A 23,994-nucleotide genomic window follows, 5' to 3' on the forward strand; every position below is an offset into this window, starting at 1 on the left:
TGTTTTGGTTATTATTTTTCCTTCTGCGTTTTCCCTTTCAATCATTGCTATCAAATGAAATTATGGAGAGCCCACTTCTTCTAATGGGGGACTGTGGTTTCTTTCGGTGAGGTTGATGGGAATAATTGTTACATTCTCCATCCATAGGAATAGTTCTTCTTATTGAGCAGCCACATGGAATATCATCATTGAATACACCTTTTTTGCAAATTCACGTTAAACACTATTACTCCACCACTTTCTTCCACTAAGACCTTTGTTTTGTATTTTTGTTCTCTTTTTTTGGTCTAAGAAATCCTATTGACCATCAAAATTACTTTGAAGTTACTCAAGAATCTTGATGGACTTTAGGGACTTTGGGGTCGAATTGAAAGTAGAGAAATCTGAATATATATATTATACACTCAGATTTGAAACTATACAAGTGAAGAAAAATGAATTGAAACTATGACTCAAGATGTCACTAGTGTGGAACCATTAATCTTTGTTCATTCCTCGTATTTGAATACCATAGTAGTAGGTAGTATTTGTGAATGGAACACTTTTTCAACTAGTGCTTTTTCTTTTTCTTTTCTTTTTTTTTTTTTATAAAGATTTTCAACCAGTCATATAAAATAAACTTTAAAAAGGTTAAGAAATGATAGTCATATATATTTCTAAAAGTACTTTTATCTTTAGAATTCCCGAAATTACTTTTAAACTTTAAAAATGATTTTATTTAGTCTGAACCATTTTCTATTTTAAATATTATAATGAACACACTATTTTTTTTTAAAAAAATATTGCATCTAGGCTGTGATTTATTATTGTTAGGGTTAAAATGTCATTTTGATCTTGTACTTTAAAACTTGTTCAGAAACATGTAATTTTAAATGTTCAATTTTAGTTTTGTACTTTTATTAAACTTTAAATTTAGTTCCTCCAAATTAATTTTATCGAAATTGATTAAATAATAGTAATAAATTTCATATATATTTTCAAAGTCTATAATGAAAATATTAATAGATAATAATTTGTTTTGAAAAAATAAACAATATGTTAATGGGACTAAAATTAAATAAATTTTAAAGTGTAGGGATCAAAACAATATTTTTCTAACTTTATTATTAGTTATAGGTTTGTATAGCATGAATGTAGAAGGGTGCTTAGAATGATTATATGGGTCATTCAAAATCATGATAGGTTGCTTACTTTAGATGTGCATGCTCACTTGATTAACAATGATCATACGGCTCACAATCATTAGCTCACTATCACTAAGCATGCTCCCAATTCTCCACTACAATTATTTCCTTTTTCATTTTCTTTTCCTATTTCTCATCCTTAGCGATGAGTTCGAAGCTCAAAGGTTGGTGCAAGTCTAACTCATATTTGATCCAAGTTTGATCCAATGTTAAACCTTGACTGAATTGGATTGGATGTGGATGGTCATTTAATTCATTTGGATATGGATTGGATATAGATCAAAGTTCAATCCAAGTTTCATTCATTTGGATTGGATATGTATCACCATTCAAGATTGAATTGGCTTATGGACCGTTCTATTTAGGTCATATTTGGATTAACTCTGTTGGAGGAGAAATTTCAGACCAACCATAGACCGCCACGTCATTTGCTAAATTAATGACGAAAATCCAAAATCGTCAAATTTGTGACCAATTAAGAGTTGACACGTGTCTCAAATTGAAATTAAGGACAAATTCTGTGTTTTCGTCGCAGATGTCGATTGATAAGGCTTGCGACAAAGTGTGTGCGAGCAAAGGCGCTGGACGATCGTATAGCAGATGAGTGGCACTATCCGATTGGGTATGCGATCGTCTAGTAAGTGAACGACCCTACACGATGAGGTAAGCAATCGTGTAGGCGGGCGCTGGGCGATCATGTAGTAACTGCGCGGAGTTGAACAATGTGCTAGACGATGGACGATAGACATTGGGCGCTAGACGATGGACGTTGGGCACTAGATGATAGACATTGGGTGCTAGACGATGGACGTTGGGCGCTAGATGATAGACATTGGGCACTAGATGATGGACGTTGGGTGCTAGACGATAGACATTGGGCATTAGACGATGGACGTTGGGTGCTAGACGATAGACATTGGGCGCTAAACAATAAGCGCTGGGCGTTAGACGATGGAGTATGCGATGTACGCAAGGCGTTGAAACTCGATGCACGCTAAATTTATATTATGAGGCAAAGGCCTAACATGGGTTATGAAGGAAGGGAAGAAAAAACAAAATAATTAAAGAAACTCAATAATGGGAATTAACCGAAAGCACTAAGTGCTGGATGAGGTGGTAGTTTGACCCTTGAATAGGGGAGGCGGCAGGAAGTATAAAAGGAAGAGGAACTTCAGAAGCTAGGTTTTTGCAAACGACTTGAACAAATTAAGTGAGATCGGTGCCATTTGAAAGCTGGGAGAACCTAGATTTTGAGGTTGTTTTGCCAGAGAAAGATCTCACAGGGAGAAGAACAAAAATGAAGAACTTGTAGAAGGGGCAGATTCTCAGATTAATCAGGGGCCGAAGTGAAGATTGGAAGCTCTAAGCCAAATTACAAGGAATTTGGGGCCGATATTTTAAGGTAAGAAAGTTAACTCAATTCAAATAAGTTTGTAGAAGAAAGTTTCTTAAAAAGAGTTTTGGATTTTGAGTTATGAATTTTTGAAGTTGAAACAGGGAATCGGTGCATAAATAGGTAGCTGCTTAGGAAGAATAAGCAAGCAGCTGCTTGGGAAGAATAAGCAAGCAGCTCACCATAGTGAGCGAGAGCGAGACAAGAAAATGAGCGAGAGCGAGAGCGAGTTAAGGAAGAGGAGGATCTCGCTAAGGATGAAGATTTCGCTGGTTTTGCGCTGAATCTCGCTAGAAGTCACAAATCTTGCTAGAAGTCACAAATCTCACGGGAAAGTTACAAATCTCGCTGGAAAAGTCACAAATCTCGTTAGAAGTCACAAATCTCGCTGGAAGTGGCCAAGAGGAGCTAGGAGAGGCATATAAACCGTTAAGAGCCCGACGAGCAGTGAGTGACTCTAAATGCTTTAAATGTTTTAAGTAAATTGCTAATGCTTATGAATGTTCAACAAAGTATGTTTACTGAAAGCTATTTATGACAACTATTCTCAAATAGTTACCAGGCAACGCATCTCACATTAATGATATGTTTATACTATGCTTTTCAATGAACAAGAAGATGCATTAGTATAGAAAGCTTTTGGGCAACTAAGTCATTAAGAGATAAGAATAAGCAAGTTCAGTGTGAGTAGCTCAGTACTGAAGTACACGGAGAAGGTACTGAAGCCTTATCTTAGAATTTGAATGGCTCGGTACTGAAGTATATGGAGAAGGTACTGAAGCTTTGTCTTATAATTTGAATAGCTCAGTACTAAAGTACACAAAGAAGGTACTGAAGCTTTGTCCTAGAATTTGAATAGCTCGATACTGAAGGACACAGAAAAGGTATTCGAGCAGCTCGATACTGAAGTACACGGAGACGGTATCTGAACAGTAGTACCTAAGGTATGACGGTACTTAAACTAGAATCACATGAATGTAAGAAAAGTTGTTATTGGTAGTGTAGAGATCACTCCACACTAACTTTGGATTGACGTTGAGGAATTGACTAAAGGTTCTTTCTCAACTAAGGTTGCAAATTATGTTTTTAGGAAAATAACAAAAGGGTTCCTTCCTAGTTAAGTAGTAATGCAGTAAAGGATAATAAAGAGTGAGTAAATGGGCCACTCTAGACTGATAGACTAAGGCATAGTCCAACAAAGCATAAAATAGTGCTATATGATGTTGATGATGACATGGATAATAGTTCCAAGTTTATGTTTTTCAGTTAAAGCTTTCAGTTTTAATATCAAATTTATGTATGAATGTTATGCTTTAAATATTAGTCACTCACTGGGCTTCTAGCTCATGTTTTCAAATGTTTTCCTTTCAGGTAGCGGTCAGTTCCCAAAAGACTTCTCTGCTGCTGCTATGCCACTTAAAGAGTCAGGTTGAAGGAAGCTTAATTGAAGACTTGTATTAGCTAGTACACATGTGTTTATCAGATAGGGACTAGTATCATAGATGGGGCTCATTAAGTTGTAATATTCATGTATGAAATGCTATAAAACCCTGTAATGTAAATGTGTTAAGTTCTGAATTAATTTATTCAGTATATTAATGAAATGTAAGTATTCAGAGTTTGAGCAAATTCAACAGGTTAGATGGGTAGTAAGTACTAGCAAAAAGGTTGGTAATTGCTGCAGTCACCATTCCATCCAAATTAAGAGAGGGGTGTGACAATAATGTCTAAGACGATTATGAAGCAGTTGGGCATATTCATGGAAGAGCTATCAAACAACAAATTAGTAATTCAGGGTTTCAATCAAGGTAGCCAAAGGACGATAGACATGACATACTTAGAGCTTCTCATTGGCGATCTGAAGGCTGATGCGCTGTTTCATGTGATAGACTTAAAAGACCACCTATAAGTTGTTATTGGGACGCCATTGGATTCATGGGAATTATGTGATTACATCGACACTGCATCAGTGTTTCAAGTTTTACTAAGATGAGATTAAGAAGGTTGAAGCAGATTCTAATCCATTTTTTGAGGTTGAGTCTCACTTTGCAGATTCAAAGTTTTACTTAAAAGCGAGAATTCTGGTGAGACTATGCCCGTAGAGACCTTGTTGGCAAAGAAAGCAAATGGATCCTGATCAAGGTTGCTAATAGATACTGAGAAAGGGGCGGGTAGCAAGGTACAAGCCTCCAGCCCAAAAGAGAGTAGTACATCCCTCGACATTGGAGAAACACCCGTGGTGAGGGGCGAAAAAGCCTCAAAACCTCCGATTTTGCGCTATGTCCCCTTGTCGAGACAGAAAAATGAGTCACCTTTTACGGAATGCTCAAAAGGTTTGCAGGTCGGCGACATAGAAATTCTAAAGAAGAGTTTTGTTACACCCCTCACGCTGATAACAAAGCAGGAAGTCCATAAGCTGGAGGCGAAAGTGACAGGGTTAAAGCTACCCGAGAGGCAAACTAAAGACGAATTCGATCCCAAAGCTTACAAGCTGTTGGCGAAGGCGGACTATGGCTTCGCAACTCACACTGAGTTCAAGAGTTTGAAGATTTATGAGCAACCCTGACTCTTGTCGACCCAAAAGAAGCTTTTGCAAGAGGAACATGCTATACCCATATTGAGGGTAGGACTCGGATATGAGCCGTCAGAGCCAATCCGCATAATTAGAAAGGCGAAGGGGAAAGTGGCCAACAACAATCATATCACTGCAGAAGAAGTCGATGATGTAGGAGAAAAGGAGGGCAAAGATAAAAAAGCCTTAGCCCTCGATCATATTAAACCGTCTGCCGCACGCGCTTTGGTCTTCGAGAGGTTAAGCATGACAAAATCAGAAAAGGGAAGCCCACATACTATTCCCAGAGCTACTCGACACTCAGTCTTTCGAAGATTAACTCTGCCGAATGAAAGGAGAAAATCATCTGTCAATCGCCGATGGTGGTGCGACCGTCAGCCTTCAAGAGACTAGGTGTAGTTCCAAAGGAGAGCAAAGAAAAACCTTGCGCTCCCATTTTTTATGCCTAAAGCACGAAAGGGTTGAAGATCCCCTCGACCAATATGTCCCTAGTGAGAGAAAGGGAAAGGGAAAAACTTGCGCTTGCAAGAGAGACACGTTATACCATATTGAGGGTAGGACTCGGATATGAGCCGTCAGAGCCAGTCCGCATAATTAGAAAGGCGAAGGGGAAAGTGGCCAACGACAATCATATCATTGCAGAAGAAGTCGATGATGTAGGAGAAAAGGAGGGCAAAGATAAAAGAGCCTTAGCCCTCGACCGTATTAGACCGTCTGCCGCACGCATCTTGGTTTTCGAAAGGTTAAGCATGACAGAATCAGAAAAGGGAAGCCCACATACTATTCCCAGAGCTACTCGACGCTCAGTCTTTTGAAGGTTGACTATGCCGAATGAAGAAAATGAGGAAATCATCTGTCAATTGTCGATGGTGGTGCGACCGTCAGCCTTCAAGAGACTAGGTACAGTTCCAAAGGAGAACAAAGGAAAACCTCCCGCTCCCATTTTTTTATCGCCTAAAGCACGAGAGGGTTGAAGATCCCCTCGAGCAATATGTCCTTAGTGAGACAAAGGGAAAGGGAAAAACTTGTGCTGACACCCTCGAAATGACTATAAGAAAGAGGGGGCCAATACCCTAAGCGTCCATCTGGCGATGAATCGACGTTTAAAACGCTGAAGGGTCATCAGACTAGAAGCCATCAGGAGAGGCAAGAAGTGATGGAGAAATCCATAGTAACGTCCCCTCACACATGAAGAAAAAGACCTTCGTTACTCTAAACATAAGTGAGGGCTCGCTCAAAGTAAAGAGGCATGACGTCGTTTTTACCAATCCTCGGAATGGAAATTTAGTGCAGGAGGAAGGCAAACCACCACATCACCATCACCGAAGAATTTAAAGAAGTTATGACCGAAGAAGAAGTGGAGGACGCTCCGCAAGGTCTAGAGGATGGTGGTCAATCGACAGTTGACGAGCTAAAAGAGGTGAATCTAGGCACAGTAGAAGAGTTGCGTCTGACTTTCATTAGTGTGTCCCTCTCGGAAGGGGAAGAGGACGAATATATGAGTTTGCTCACCGAATACAAGGATGTTTTCGCCTGGTCATACAAAGAGATTTCGGGACTAGATCCAAAAGTAGTAGTCCACTATCTCGCAATCAAATAGGGGTGTCGACCCGTTAAGCAAGCTCAGAAATGCTTTCGGCCAGAACTTATCCCCCAGATTGAGGTTGAGGTCAATAAGCTGATTGAAGCTGGGTTCATTCACGAAGTTAAATACCTAATGTGGATAGTCAACATTGTCCCAGTTAAAAAAAAGAATGGACAGCTTCGTGTCTGTGTAGAATTTTGCGACCTAAACAGCGGATGCCTAAAGATGATTTTTTATTGCCCATCACAGAGATCATGGCTGATGTGACAACAGGACATGAGGCCTTATCCTTCATGGATGGATCTTTCGGGTATAACTAGATACGAATGGCTCTCACAGGCGAGGAAATGACGAGATTTCGAACCCCAAAAGGATATATTGCTACAAGGTAATGTCCTTCAGGTTGAAGAATGCTGGCGCTACCTCTCATCGTGCCATGCAGAAGGTGTTTGACGATATGTTATACAAACACGTGGAGTGCTATGTGGATGACTTTATGGTCAAGCGACGACAGGACTTGAAAGATCTAAGAACCATGTTCGATCGCCTGCGAAAGTACCAGTTAAAGATGAACCCCCTCAAATGCACGTTCGGCGTAACTTCAGGAAAGTTTCTGGGCTTTGTTGTGAGACATTGAGGGATAGAGATAGACCAATCCAAGATCGATGCCATCTAGAAGACACCAAGACCAAGGAATCTACATGAGTTGAGAAGTTTGCAGGGACGTCTGGCCTACATTCGGAGGTTTATTTCTAACTTGGCAGGGCGGTGTCAACCCTTTCAAAGACTGATGAGAAAGGGAGAGAAATTCGAATGAGATGAGACCTTCCAGAATGCTTTCGATAGCATAAAGAGGTACCTGATTAGCCCTCCTGTCTTAGGAGCCCCAGTAGCGGGCAAGCCGTTAATACTATACATTGCAGCGCAAGAGAAATCATTGGGGGCATTGTTGACACAAGAAAGTGAAAAAGGAAAAGAACGCACTCTTTATTACTTAAGTAGGACCATAAATGGAGCCAAGATCAATTATTCCCCTATAGAGAAGACGTGCCTTGCCCTCTTCTTCACCATAGATAAGTTAAGGTACTACATGCAAGCCTTCATAGTCCACTTGATTACGAAAGTCGATCCCACCAAGTACGTCATGTCCAGGCCAATCATCTTGGGATGTTTAGCCAAGTGGGCAATCATGCTTCAACAGTACGACATTGTTTATGTACCACAAAGGGCAGGCGTTGGCCGACTTCCAGGCAGATCACCCAGTTCCATCGGATTGGGAGTTAAGTGAAAACTTGCCCAATGACGAAATTCTTTTCATAGAAACCTCAGGGCTGTGGGTCATGTTCTTTGACGGTGTGGCATGGAGAAGTGGTGCGGGGGTGGGTATCGTCCTCATTTTACCAGAAAAACACATGCTGCCTTATAGCTTCGCACTTGCCGAGTTACGCTTGAACAACGTCGCTGAATACCAAGCCTTGATAATTGGTCTCCAAATGGCCTTAGAGATTGGGGTAGCTTGTATGGAGATCTTCGGTAACTCAAAGTTGATAATCAATCAACTCTTATGCCAATACGAGGGGAAGCATGACGACTTGAAACCCTATTTCACTTACGCTCACTAGTTGATGGAAAAGTTCGAAAGCGTGACGTTGGAGCATGTCCCGAGGACGGAGAACAAGAAAGCAAATGGTTTGGTAAACCTAGCCACTGCCTTAATGGTCCTGGATAATGTACCCCTTAATATATCGCTTTGTCGGAGATGGGTTATAGCTCCGGTCGGGACTATATGTGGGGAAACGAATGTGATATCAGTCTACTTAATCGATAAGGAAGACTGACGGCAACCCATCATAGATTACCTTGAGCATGGAAGGCTCCCGGACGACTCCCACCGTAAAATCGAGGTTTGAAGGAGGGTCGTGCATTTCATTTACTACAAAGGGGTCCTATACCGTCGATCCCTTGAAGGACTATTCCTTCTATGCCTCAATGAAGAGGAGTCAGCAAAGGCTTTGGAGGAAGTACACTCAGGCATATGGGGTGCATATCAAGTTGGACCAAAGCTACAATTTCAGCTGAAAAGAATGGGTTACTATTGGCCAGGAATGATCCAAGACTCGATGGATTATGCAAAGAAATGCAAAGCCTGTCAATATCATGCGAATTTGATTCATCAACTGCTCAAGCCTCTACATCCGACCATAGCCTTGTGGCCTTTCGAAGCATGGGGGCTTGATCTGGTCGGCTCTATAACACCTAAGTCGTCAGCAGGGCATTCCTATATCCTTGCAGCCACTAACTACTTTTCAAGATGGGTTGAGGCTGTCGCTCTAAGGGAAACTAAGAAAGAAAACGTGGTGGATTTTATACACACTCATATCATTTATCGGTACAGTATTCTCCATCGAATCGTGACGAATAACGAGAGACAATTCTCCTATAGTTTGATGGACAGGTTATATGAAAAATTCAATTTCAAGCAGTACAAGTCATCCATGTATAACACCGCCGCAAATGGGTTGGCAGAGGCATTTAACAAGATATTGTGCAACCTACTGAAGAAAATTGTTTCCAAGTCGAAGAGAGATTAGAAGGAGAAGATCGGTGAAGTGTTGTGGGTTTATGGCACCACTCACCGTACCTCTACAGGAGTCACCATGTACTCTTTGATTTATGGGGTAGAAGCTATCCTTCTTTTTGAAGGAGAAATTCCATCGCTAAGAATGGTGGTGCAAGAAGGGCTGACTACAGAGGATAATGCCAAACTGCGACTTCAAGAGTTGGAAGCACTGGATGCAAAACGATTAGAAGCTCAACAAGCGTTGGAATGTTACCAGACAAGAATGTCTAAAGTCTTCGATAAGCATGTAAAGCCTCGGTCCTTTCAAGTCGGTGATCTAGTGCTCGTCGAAAGGAGACCAATCATCATGACAAGACATGCGGGGAATAAGTTTACACCTAAATGGTATGGATTTTACATCGTCAAAGAAGTCTACAAAAACGGAGCATACAAGATAGTTAATCAAGACGGGCTAAGAGTCGCCCCAATCAACGACAAGATTCTCAAGAAGTTTTACGCTTAACAAATGTAAGAAAAAAAAACTTTTATACATAACTATGTTACGACTTGATCCCTGTCATTATAAAGGGTATATAAGCAACTTAAAGAAATTTAAGTTCAGTCGCGTGCAAAAAAAAAAAATAAAAAAAAAAAAAAAATAAATATATATATATATATATATATATATATTATTTTGAACTACGTTATGACTTGATCCCTGTCATTATAAAGGGTATATAGGCAGCTTAAAGGAATTTAAGTTCAGTCACGTGATAAAAAAAAAAAATGTGTGTATACATGAGACCAGTGCAAAATAATAATAATAATAATAATAATAAAATAAATAGATAAAAAAAAAAAGAGAAATGGAAATGTGAAGGAGTTTTCAAAGCACCAGAGAGCGTTGTTAAGAAAAAAAGGAAAAGGCGACTTCCATATAAGAAATTTTGACACTACGATAAGCAAAGCTAGCAACAAAAGGACAATTACAAAAAAGTTCTTAGGCCTTTAACTATTGAGGTATGCATAAAAAAAAGGACAAGCAATGTCAAGTCAGGGCACACATTTATAGTTCTCCAGTTCCTGTTGCGTGACCTCCAGCATTCCACGGAGGATCTCCAAAGCTTTAGTATCTTTCTCGGTAAGAGCATAAGTACTTTCAAGATTATTTATATTCTCTCTCATTTTAGAGACTTCGAGCTTGTGTTGTTTTAAAAGTTCATCGCTTTCAAGAAGCAGCTTAGACACCTCAGCACGTTCAGTCTTGATGGTTTCTAGCATGGTTAACAATTCTTTTTCTTTTTGCAATGCATGAGAATCACACTCCAAAAGGTCCTTCTTCCGGGCAAGTACGCTACTTTCATCATACAACATCTTCTCTAAATTGAATTTGGCCTCCTCCAATCGACGACTTTTATCTGCTTGACTTGGTTGGGAAGAAAATGATGATTGGAACTAGTTATTGGTGGAGCTGATGACCACCCCTGCAAGCTATGCAGTTACCCACATAGGAGCCGTGTTTAATAGGAGTCAGATCGTTGTTGGCGAAGCTTACGACAACCCTACAGGCTATACAGTCACCCACATAGGGGCCATGTCTAGCAGGAGTCAGATCGTTGTTGGCGAAGCTGACGACCACCCTTGCAGGCTACACAGTCACCCATATAGGGGTCGTGTCTAGCAGGAGTCAGATTGTTGTTGGCGAAGTTGATGACCACCCCTATAGGCTACACAGTCACCCATATAGGGGTCGTGTCTAGCAGGAGTCAGATCGTTATTAACGAAGCTGACGACCACCCCTGCAGGCTACACAGTCATCCACATAGGGGCTGTGTCTAGCAGGAATCGTATCGTTGTTGGTGGAGCTGACAACCACCCCTGCAGGCTACACAGTCACCCACATAGGGGTCGTGTCTAGCAGGAGTCAGATTGTTGTTGGCGGAGCTGATGACCACCCCTTCAGGCTACACAATCACCCACATAGGGACTGTGTCTAGGAGGAGTCAGATCGTGCTGGCGGAGCTGACAGCCGCATGTTGAATGCCCTTGCCAATATATGTGTGTATATATATATATATATATATATATATATATATATATATATATATATAAAAGAAAAAAAAATCCACCTTTTGTGCAAAGATATGAAGAAGTAAGGGAAACAACAAAGTGGAGGTCGTTGATAGTTCTAACTTCTGGTAAAAAAGGGCAAAGGGGCAAGTTAATTAAAAAAGGAAAAAAATAAAATTATAAAAAATGAAAGAAACAAAAAAAAGGGAAGAAAAAAGAAAATAAAAACAAAATTTTCTTGAAAAAATAGAACAAAAAGAACAAAAAAAAAAAAAAAAAAAGAGAAAGAAAGAAAAAAAGAGAGAAAAGGGAAAAAAGAAAAAAAAAAAAGGAGGGAAGTTTTTTTCTCGGGATGAAAATATAGAGGTTTTGAGCCCCATTTATAGGGAGTTCACTTAATCTAGAATCAAATTAAGAAATCTTAGATTTTATTAGTTTTTAAAAAAAAATCTTTTTTTTTCCACCCAAATCTTATCTTTGATGATTTTCTTTTTTTTTTTTCATTCCTCATTTTCTAAAACTTTTGGTCATGCAACGAACCTTTTGTTAATCGCATTTTTAGTCTTGAATTAAATTAAATTGGGGATGAAACTTATTTCTTTATTTTTAAATTTGAGATTGTATTTATCCCAAAATCAAATTAAATTATGACAAAACTCAAAGTTGTCTTATAAATTTGGCCATATTCTGAATTTCTTTCTTAAAACCAAAAAAGTTTTCATCTCCAAATTAAATTAAATTAGGGATGAAATTTGAGTTTCATTTTAAATTCAAAATTCCATTTTAGCCCTGAATTAAATTAAATTGGGGATGAAACTTATTCCTTTATTTTTAAATTTGAGATTCCTACGTTTATCCCAAAATCAAATTAAATTGGGACAAAGCTGGTCATATTTCGAATTTCTTTCTTAAAACCAAAATCTTAATGTTTTCATCTCCAAATTAAATTAAATTAGGGATGGAACTTGAATTTCATTTTAAATTCAAAATTCCTACGTTTTATCTCTCCAAATCAGATAAAGATTGAGATTTTTTTTTTTTAAAAAAAAATTGGCCGTCCCCTATTACAAAGTTTAGTTAAACTCGTCACTAAACTCACAGATTAATTAAATTGGGGGCATCGAAGTAAAGACCGAATTACTTGCCTATCGATGTCGGCTTCATTGTTTTCGAGATTCATCTACCTACATCTGTGCACAAATCTCGAAAAGGGGCATTATTGGAGGAGAAATTTTGGACCAATCATAGACCGCCACGTCATTTTCTAAATTAATGACGGAATTCCAAAATCGTCAAATTTATGACCAATTAAGAGTTGACACGTGTCTCAAATTGAAATTGAGGACAAATTTTGTATTTTCGTCGCAGATGTCGATTGAGTAAAATTAATTTTGACTAATTTGATGTTATAATTTTGACTTGGCCTAGTTACGCCCAAATATGGCCTTAAGGTGGGCCTAAAACGCCAAAGTAGGCCTAAGCCCAGTTAATTGGGCCTAAAAGCCATATCTAAGTCCAATTAATTAGGCCCAAAGGCCAGACCCATGTCCAATTAAATTAGGCCTAAAGGTCAGACCTATTGGCCAATCAATGCCAGACCCAAGTCCATGAAGCAGACTCCCGAGACTCTTGAAGCTGCACTCCTAGAAGACAGAAGACATTTGAAAACATTTCTAGTTCTAGATACAAAGACATTTCTACTTCAAGAATATTCGGTGCTTTTGTTCTTTAAGTCAAACACATTCACCCAACCGAGAGAGAATCAGATGATCAAGTACTAGAGATCGAACCACATCGCATCAAATCAACTTCAACATTAACATCAACTCAAGTTCAACACCACGAAACAAATTTCTCTTGAAATCTTGTGTGAACAGATTCATCAAATCAACTCAATTGACTACATATAGCAATTTGACATAAACTAATGGAAATATGCCAAAATACCCACCAACCCATGGGCATGGATCAGGACCATCCTATTTATGTTATATTTGAATTGGCTCATCAAACCTACTCAATGGGACACAGATATATGTGTATGTATAGTTCTTCTTATACTATTGGGTCAGTTACACATATAGCAACTTGACCCAAATGAATGGAAATATGCCCAAATACCCACTTGCCCATGGATATGGACCGTCCTATTTGGGTTATATTTAGATTGACTCATCAAACCGACTCAATGGGCCACATATGTATGTGTATGTATAGATCTTCATATATTATTGGGTCAATTACACATATAGCAATTTAACCCAAATTAATGGAAGTAGGGCACAAATATCGACCCATCCAAGACTAAAAAGTCCATTAGGATACCTATTGTCATAATTGCACTTTCAAAAGGTTCACTGAGTGATTGTGCCACACTTGTTCTTATCCACAAACAAGTCATCCAATTCAAATTCAAATAGTCGATCACACAACAGGCAATGCTTCATCCCCCGTTTCAAAGAAGATGGTTTTAGAACAAATAATAAAGGACAACAACGGTTTAATAGCAAACAACTTTGGGTATGATAGTATGATGGTTAATCTTACTCCTATGTAGTATATATTATAAGCTTTTTTGTGACTGTCACCTTTCCATATGAGTCACTTGCTACAAAAAAAAAAAAATAATAATAATAAATGTACATGTAAGTACATAAAATAATTTACATAAAATGAAACGCATAAAATGAAAGCATGATAAAATGGGGTTAAAAATGATATGCAATGACGGACAACACACCCTAGACAAACATGATTGTGACACCCATCAATCTATCAAAATGGTTGAAGTCTTTCAATGATAGATTTTTATCAATAATAAACTATTATAGTTAGAGGTATTGTTGATAGAATTATATATGTATTAAAAACACTTTTATCACTTATATAATTAAATTATAAATACTTTTATCGGGGATCGTTTTATTTTATGTCTTTGACTATTACGATAGAATTTTAAAATAAGCATGTCCAAATCTAATATAAACATAGATAGAATTCAATAAATGATAAAGCTTTTATTAGTGACTATCGTAGATAGACTATAGACTTTTATCATTGATAAAATTCTATCTGTATTGAATTCTTAGCAACGATATATATTACATCACTAATAGATTTCAACTATTGATATAGTTTAATATATTATTATTGATAGATTAAAGTATGTGAAAGAATAAAAATGTCCATCAACATATTTCAATATTGTAAGTTTATCAATGATAGATCTCTATCATTGACTAATATTTATCACATAGACTTCTCTCACTTATTAAGATTTATCAGTGATAGGCATCTATGATTGTACTTGTTTTCTATTATGTTTATTTTTTATATATCATAACAAAATATTTCAATATTGTAGGTCTATCATAAATAGATGTCAATTATTATAGGTGGTCTACTAGTGATAGGTGTAAATCATTAATTGTTTGCATGCTTGTTATTAATTTATCAATTACCAATGATATGTGACTTTTTAATTTCCTTTAGTGATCTTTTGCATGTTGATTTGGCTTATCTATATTAATTAGGGGTGATAGTCGGTTTAGTTTTGTCGATTTTGGGGCTAACCCAAGTACCAAACTAAACCAATCGATTTTACAAAGTAGGGATCCAAACTAATGTCTAGTAAAGAACAAAACTAATATATGATTTTATTTGGATCGGTTTACTATCAGTTTGGTTCTTGGTTTTTGACATTTTCTCTTTTTTTTTTTTTTCCAATTCTATTATTTTTATTTTCACTTTATTTTGAATCAGTCCTTTTTGCTAATTTAAATTAAAATTGGGTCTTTTTTTTTTTTTTTTTTTTATCAATTGAAATTTGACATTTTTTTTCTTGTCACTTTTCTAAATAAAAAAAATTTACACGCTCCATAATAATTGGTCTTTTATTGAAACATCAAATATTCATACACCATCCTAACTAAAATACTAAAAAATACCTAATGAAGTGTTTATTTTGAAGGGTATATATATCACTGGATCGGTTTGGTTTTGATTTGTTTTTTTTAATAAAAAACGGCCGAATCATTATTTTTTCTGTTTTCTCTAAATATAAACCAATAGGTCCAATTTTATATTAAAAAAAATCAAACCAAACCATTGGATCAATTTGAATTAGTCTAGATTTTCGATTTTTTAATTTTTTTGTTACACTCAACGTTAATAATAGTAGATCTGAAATTCAACTTTCCACCGTAGAAATTAGACTCCAACAAGAAGGCAAAACTTTAAAAACCAAAGAAAAGAACCTACAATTTTCATTCCATTTCCATTACCTACACATCTATATATATATATATATAAATATATGCAATAGTAAACTCAAATCCTTCATTATTGTCAATGCAGAAGCTCGAGAGATGAACAAAAATGGTTTACTGGTGTTCAAGAAGGCACACTGAACAGCTATTATTTGGTCATTTTATAATTGTTATTTTTTATTTTTTATTTTTTTCATTATAATTCAAATAATTCTTATAAATAGAAAAATCCTAAAAATATTTATACTTTATAGTAAAAAGTTTGTATTTTTGGATTTTTTTTCTATGAAATGTAATTATTTTTAAATAAATTTTCTTTTATATTTTTTATAATTCTGTTTATTTTGTAATTCCAAATTTCTAGTAAGTGCTCCAAAATAGTAAGCCTATTCGTCACATTAACTTTGGGCCGAAAACTTCTTCCACTTTTGGGCTCAATATATCGGCTCACTTCTAGCCGATGTGTAGCCACGGCTAATTATTATTATTTTCTTTTCCTGAATGATTATATTCAATTTGGAAAATAGCTAAAACTATAAGATTTTGCAAAAATCAATACTAACTGTTGCTGTGCTAATTGCCAATATAGCTCAACTTACATGAACCTATAATATCTTCTTTTTCGAGTGAATATTATATTAGCTGATCTATGTTCATTTTTACAATTAATCTTAATTAAACAACCCAAATCACTATATCCAATTACCTAAAATTAGGAAGATAAACATAAGAAATTTTAACGAATAAAAAAATATGAAAACTAAAATTGATTAAAATTAAACTCTAACCTAAGGCTCGAGTTTATGAAGGATACATGAATGAATCGAGATAACATTTGAATGAGAGAGATCTTGAGGATATAAAAGTATGATTAATAAATGCTTAATAATATTTAAAGTTACTACTTATAGTAATAAGGTGTAGTTTCCTTTTTGTGGCTCAATCACATAAACTTCAAAGTTAAGTGTGCTTTAACTTGAGACAATTTTATATCGGGTGACCTATTGAAAATGGATCTAAGACAGCAACCGGGGTGTATCTTGACTCTTCACTCACTTCCCCTAGAAGGGTGGTAGCCAAACTTAGCAAGTATTTTTTTAGGCATTCTTCGTGTTATCGATATATTTTTCTTGTTATACGACACTTCTTTTTTTTGTTTGTGGCAATGAGTAAGATATTTGTAGAGGGGCCACTTTAGTAAATTGAAATGTAAAATTGAATCATACCATTAATATTATATTGTTGATTTTCTATATCCTCACAAAAAATTTAATTACATGGGAAAATATTTTATTTATAATCATTGTTCAAACTGTAACGACCCGACTTTTTAGAATGGAAATCAGACTACTACTATATGTATGCATAAATCTCAGAATGGAATTTTAACATATATATTATATATATATATATATATATATATATATATATATATTTATAAAACGATAACAAAATAAAATAAAGTAGCTGTTTGGGATACTCCTAACTTTAATTTAAAATAAATTAAATAAAAAACCTATTGAAATGTTCAGAGAATTTAAAGGTTTAATTACAAAGTTAAAAACTTGCAAATATAAAAAAACAACATATGCAGAAGCGTTGTCAAATCCTATGGCCCGATCACGGATTCCTCTTGTCATTCGTTGTTCTGTCCATTCCTTTACCTAAAAAATATAGATAAAGAGTGAGTATATATAAAAAAAAACCCAATAAGTGACCCATTACTAGGCCCACTAGGTGTACAAATTAGTATCCCTATCAAGACAAAGGTGTGCATCCTAACATAGACATAAGCATAGACATAAGAGGAAAACCCAAAGGCACACTTTCATAGGTAATGAGTCCGAAGAGACACAATAATACAATCGTAGGTAGCGATCCTATAAAGACGCCGAAACATACTCAAGGGATGAACACTATCACACCCTCTCCCAAATTATCCTCTAAATCTGAGAAGAGATGTGAGGACAGTAGTCGTCAATCATCTTATGTCAAAACCTAATTAACAGTTTATAATTTCAACATCCTATCAACACACACGCACGCACGCGCACACACACACACATGTACGCACGTGTACACACACGCACACACGTGCACACACACACACACACACGCGCGCGGGTACACACACACGCGCACGCGCACACACACGCGCGCGCACACACACACACACATATAACACATACAAACACACACGCACACACACACACACGCACGCGCACGCGTGCACACACACACACACACAACACACGCACACATGCACGCATGCACACACATACATACGCACATGCATACACACACACGTACGCACGCACGCGCACACACACACGCACACGCACACGCACAGAGTCTTACTTAGTTGAGAGGGAGCCTTTTTGCTTAATCTCATCAACATTGATAACGTAGATCTTACGTGCATGTAGAACTAAACAGGATTCTGCCTACCTTACCATATTTTCAGTAGTAGGTATTGGGGTTGATACCCTAAATCTTGTAAGGTCATATAGTTTGTAAACTTTGTATGAACAAAATATTATGATTAATAAGATATGATATTTTTGTTCACTTTGTCTATAAATATATGTGATATTTTAGTTGCATTAACCACAAACCAATAAACTAACATCCAAGGTTATCATTGTAACTTAAACATATATGTGGAGACATACAGGTGGATCATGTTTAAGTGATAACCTAAATGATCTATAGTATATGGATAAGGTTGGGTACCTTATCTTGGTGACACTACGACTATGGCCCGCTTTGTAGGTGTTACAATTATTGTAAAGTGCTACAAATGATCTGATCCTGATCATTCATGTATTAGACATGCGAGCGGGGATATTCTATACAAAGGAGTTTATATAATATCGGACCACAAAATGATTAGTCTCATTATATAACGCTATTGATAATCGAGACGTTCATTTCACCAGGATGACCATAGGTAACATAACTTTAATCCTGAATGAGTTGTGAACTTCTACCTATGAGGATGGTCCTTTGATTTGTATGGGTGTGAGTAGCAAGATCGCTGACTCAACAAGCCTACCATTTTAGGGATTCGTCTAATTGGGGAGCTGGGAACACAGCTACACAAGATGGAATTCACTCATTCCCGAAGCAAGGGTAAGTAGATAAATTGCTCCCTTAAGGGTTTATTCTGGGTTTGGAACAATGTGGTACCGCACCCTTTCCTGAGTCGAGAGGGGATTAGTCATAATTGGACTATGATTTATTATTCATTAGAGGGATCAGTGGTACTTAAAGAGTTAGAGGTAACCACAGGGGAAAAACGGTAATTTGACCTAGTTATATTTACGAGCAATTTGTAAAGGGTCATCGTACTGTCGATTGGTTATATCCAATGGACACAGAAATATATCTATAGTGAGAAGAGTGCAACTGTCGGTCTTTAGTGGATTACCCGAAAGTTAACGGATGATGGATAATGTAATTTAAGAGTTTAATTAATTATTCACGTACCGTTGGAGCTTCAAGTTACAGGTCCATAAGGTCCCCTTGGTAGCTCAAAAGGCTTTAGTTGAGAATAAATTTTTTGGTCAATTTGAATTGTTCAAATTAATAAGAGGGTATTTAATTATATATGATATAATTAAATTAATTAAATTATATATGATATAATTGTTATAATGTATTTCATACATTATAGTTTATTTTAAGGGAATAAATATTTGAATGAGATTCAATATATTTTCTATGAATGTGATTCATAGTTGTTAAATTTAATATAAATATAATTTATATTAAATGCCATAAAATAAGACAAATGAACTATAGTTTATATTATATATGATACAATATTAAAACTATAGGTTAAATGTTATATTTGATATAATATATAGTTTAATATAATAAAATATGATAAGTTATCATATTTATTTATATTAATTTTATTATTTTGATCAACAATTCCTAATTTCTCTCCAACCACCTTAGTGGGTGGTTAATTGGTTTTATGAAAAAAGGAATAAAAGAATTAGATTCTATTCTTCCTTATAGACTTACGTGAGAACCTACATGATTGAAGCTTTTACTAGACAATAGAAAATTCGCAGAATCATTTTGTGTCTTCTTCAATCTTCTTCCTCCTCTAAACTAAAACAAACTCTCCAAAACAAAATAGTTAGAACCCATCACTCCTAGACTCTCACCCTGAGTATACTAAAGGCTCCTTGTGGTAGTGTCTATTTTGGTTCGTGAAGTTTTTTTTTTTTTTTTTTTAAGAAAGTCTTCAAGGGTTGTTGTATTTGAGTTCATGACTGTTCGAGGGATTTATAAGAAGAAAAGTTCTTCAAAGGTAGTATCTCTTGAACTCTATTTCTTTATAAAAAACATGTTGTAATTTGTTTATGAATGCATATATTATATGTTTACTGTAAATTTATTTTTCAATCAAAATAGTGTTGGGGTTGACGCCCTAAATCTCGTTGGGTCCTGTAGTTTGTAAACATTTGTATGAACAAACTTTTGTGATGTAATAATATGAGATATTTTCTTCACTACAGTCTATGAAATATGTGATATTTTAGTTGCATTAACCACAAACCAATAAACTAAGATCCCTAGTTATCGTTGTAACTTGAGCATGTATGTGACGACATACAAGTGGATCGTGCTTTAAGTGATAACCTAAATAGTCTATAGTATATGGATAAATGAGGGGAACCTTATCCTGTTGACGCTACGAGTGTGACCCGCTTTGTAGATGTTACAAGTGTTGTAAAATGTTATAAATGGTCTGATCTTGAACATTTATGTTCAGACATGCGAGTGGGGATTCTCTATACAAAAGAGTTTGTATAAGACCAGACCACAAAATGTTTAGTCTCGTTATATAATGCCGTTCATGACAGAAACTTTCATTTCACTAGGATGACCATAGGTAACATGACCTTAATCCTGAGTGAGTTGGGAACTCCTACCTATGAGGGCCGTTCTTTGATTTGTATGGGTGTGAGTGGCCAGATTGCCGACTCAAACCTACCACTTTGCTGGGAACTCAACTACACAAGAAGGAATTCACTCCTTCCCTGATTCAGGGGTAAGTAGATAAATTGCTCTCTTAAGGGCTGATTCCGGGAATTGAACAATGTGGTGCCATATCTTTTTTTCGCCTGAGAAGGATTTACTTTGCCGGGAATGAGCTACTCTCTTCTAGCCTTCCTCTAACATAGTAGGACTATGATGTATTTTTCATTAGAGGAATCAGTAGTACTTAAGAAGTTAGATATAATTATATGATGTATTTTTCATTAGAGGACTCAGCACTTTACCACCCTTAATCAGGTTTTACCTTACGATTAGTTAAGTGGGTAGCAATCCGCATACAGTGCTCATTGGCATTAGGATGCATCTACCTTGCCTATGCGATGGGCGCTCATGGCCGCAATCCTCAACGCGCCTCTTCCATTGTACGTAACCTCTCACACACTTGGTGTGCTCACTTTGGTCAGTGCCTGCTTACTCTATCGCATACCCTCACCTATGTACACTAGCCCATACTTGACTTCAGCCGGTCAGCTACTTGCTTATGCTTGGGTGGTAGTTGCTTGCTTGCTCATCCAACCAAAAATTCTAGATTTACTTTTCCAGCTCGAAGAACTCAAATTCCAGACTTTATCTCATGAGACTTCCTTCTAAGAACTCATTCCCAAACATCTTAACTAACTTGCCTTAAAATTCCAGTCGCTGATTCCTTTCTATGAGTTTGGAATTCTTCAATCTTTACAACCTGTCCGAGTAACCTGAGTATCTCAAGCGCTTGAGGAATTATTCAACTTTTAGCTAAATTCCATAAGAATTTCCCTCCAAAAAGTTTGGATTAACTTCTTCACTGTTCAAGCTTCAGGTTGGCAGTAAAAATCCTTTAGCACGAGTAGAATGCCCAAACCGAGCTCCTCATTCTTAACTTTCTTTTATATTAAGGGCTTCATGATCAGATAACATCCCTAAGATGACACCTGATGCACTAAGCTCACTTATGGCCTCTAATCAGGCCACTTAGCCCACTAATTGGGTGATTAAGCTGGGTGCTTAAGCCTTTTACCAATATATAGGCTTGCATCCATGCAAGTCTCCCTTCTACCCAATGCATAAACAATGCTGTACTCCCTCAATGACCGCATTGCTAGCCCGCGAATATACTTGCTTGCCTTAGGCGCTCATGCTTAGGCCTTCCGCACATTAATGCCTTCATTAACCTCTACACGTGCCTCAATGCTCTTTGTCATCGCATAGCCCTTGGACCCTTACTCACATAGTAACATATGCCTTCATCGCATCTAGTCCTCTGATTTCCATCAAGTGTTAGTTTTCTTGTCTCATCTGAGAGCTCAACTACTCATACTTAGGAAATTTTCCTCTTTTAAATATTATACACAATCATAACATACTTACATAACATTCAACTACATAAACACTACTAACTCATAATCATAAAAACTTAAACACAATTAATTAGTAAAATAGGTTTAGGGATTTACAAACACAATCCGATAGGGGTGCTAACAATCACCATCAATCCAACATTCAACATACATTGTCCAAATTCATAACAAGCCATAACATATATAATAAACATAGTGACATATCTCATGAGTTTTCAAAATATTCTTAACAGTTCATCCATCAATCAAACATAACATAACCTTCACATAATATCATATTTTCTATAACATTAACATAGGTTTCTAGAACACCCTCAACAGTCCAACCTAACAAGTTATATCAATTCAACTCATCAAAATATAATCATGCTTTCAGTGCAATCACAACCTTAACACAAACTTGGGTTCGAGGAACGAACCGGTAGTAAATCACTTATCTTAGAATTAAGTCCAAATAGCTAGTAATTTAATTTCGCAAAACCTTGAATCTTGAATAAATCCAAAAACATAAATCGAAATTAAATCCCAATGTTTAGGACACAATTCCAATCATAACTGAACCCAAATGTCAACAAACAACTTACCCAACACGTGGTTTGATCCAACACCACTTCGAAGCTTCAAAATCAACACGATCCAACAACTATATCATCAAAATCAACCTTTAACTCTAATGGACAATAACAGACCTTCTAATTCAACCTCCAAAAATCACAATTAAAACAAAAGTTAAGCTGATACTTAATGGGTATCCAAAAATTCTCAACAAAGACCTAAAACCTTATAAAGAAGGACGCCGAACAATTTTAATCTTGTCGGAAAACACCTTGAGCGTCTATAAAATCCAATTTTAACATCAAAATAATATGGGTAAGCCAAAATGTAAACCAAAATATAATGGTTATTCAAGATCTTCTAAGAAAACCCATAAAACACTAAATAACTTACTCAAAATATCAATTCCGGCGATAATGGCGCTAGCAACAATGGCGGTGGTGGAAACCATAGACAGGCAGCGGGCATTGCTATCAGAAGACGCAAATTGTTTAGACTAGCGGCTGGTAGTGAGGGTCTTGCATGAGGAAGGTTTGCAAGAGTGAGAGGGAAGGGGGGTTTACCAATTTTACAGATTCTATTCAGCAGCAATTACGACAAACCACAGCTCTAAACAATGATCCAACCATTCAAAACGAGACTCTATATGTCATGAACAGATTGACCAAATTTCAACACAATCCAATGTTTCAAACTTCGAAAATCAATAATTTTGTGGAAGTTGTTGCTGAAAAATTGAACTGCGTCTTTTTTTCTGATTTTTTTTTGCCTATTTTCACTCTCTTTTAATTTCAAATATCCCATTTTTTTTTTCATTTTTTTCAAGTTTTAAAAAGATAAATAAAATATTTTATCACAATATCTTCAAAATCTCCAAAAAATTCTATCAAATTAATAAACCAATTAACTTCTCAAATAACCTTAATTTAGACTCCAAAAACTAAAATTAAAGTGCATAAACTCCATCAATGTGATACAAATTAAATCTTTTCAAATATTTAAATCAATTTAAAACCACATCATTATCTCCTCAATTGTTTTAAGTTATTCCAAAATCCAAAAACTAAAAAAAAATAAAAATAAAAATAAAGCCCAACAATTTATGATAATTAATCCCAATTTATTCCAAACTGAGGATGTTATATACAAACATATCAAATTATTCAAGTAGTAAGCAAAAAGAATCATACATATATATGTATGGAAAAATTTTCCTCCACGCACTCCATCATTCGCTAAACGAAGATTCCATGTTACATTTGCTTTCTACAACACTACGACAACATCCCAACAAAAGAATGGCAACAGTTCAATGATATTAAGAATATATATAGTTGTAGAATAAAAAACCAAATATACAAGGTTGATTAACATATACAAGTCATTGTCTTTAT

The 23,994-nt window shown here is 36.2% G+C and overlaps 1 protein-coding gene and 2 long non-coding RNA genes across 4 annotated transcripts; 2 read left to right on the plus strand and 1 right to left on the minus strand.

Moving 5' to 3' along the window:
* Positions 1-2,672: 2,672 nt before the first annotated feature.
* Positions 2,673-4,206, plus strand: LOC150034577 (uncharacterized). Its single transcript, XR_016531273.1, has 2 exons — positions 2,673-3,024; positions 3,949-4,206. It is a non-coding gene; the product is annotated as an uncharacterized LOC150034577 (long non-coding RNA).
* Positions 4,207-9,391: 5,185 nt separating this feature from the next.
* On the plus strand, positions 9,392-9,817 carry LOC150034578 (uncharacterized). Its single transcript, XM_090316784.1, has one exon. The coding sequence runs from the start codon at positions 9,392-9,394 to the stop codon at positions 9,815-9,817; it is 426 nt and encodes a 141-aa protein (XP_090172910.1).
* A 7,270-nt stretch (positions 9,818-17,087) lies between these two features.
* Positions 17,088-23,948, minus strand: LOC150034579 (uncharacterized). 2 transcript variants are annotated; one of them, XR_016531197.1, is made up of 3 exons: positions 23,791-23,948; positions 22,994-23,070; positions 17,088-17,296 (listed from the first exon to the last, which is right to left on the minus strand). It is a non-coding gene; the product is annotated as an uncharacterized LOC150034579 (long non-coding RNA). The 2 variants fall into 2 exon arrangements; XR_005483486.2 differs by lacking the exon at positions 23,791-23,948 and adding an exon at positions 22,630-22,688 and having other exon boundaries at positions 22,994-23,781.
* Between the last annotated feature and the right edge of the window lie 46 nt (positions 23,949-23,994).

The sequence above is a fragment of the Benincasa hispida genome, chromosome 8 (assembly GCF_027475165.1).
Source record: "Benincasa hispida cultivar pf3 chromosome 8, pf3_genome.v1.1, whole genome shotgun sequence".
In the NCBI taxonomy this organism is placed as follows: Eukaryota; Viridiplantae; Streptophyta; class Magnoliopsida; order Cucurbitales; family Cucurbitaceae; genus Benincasa; species Benincasa hispida.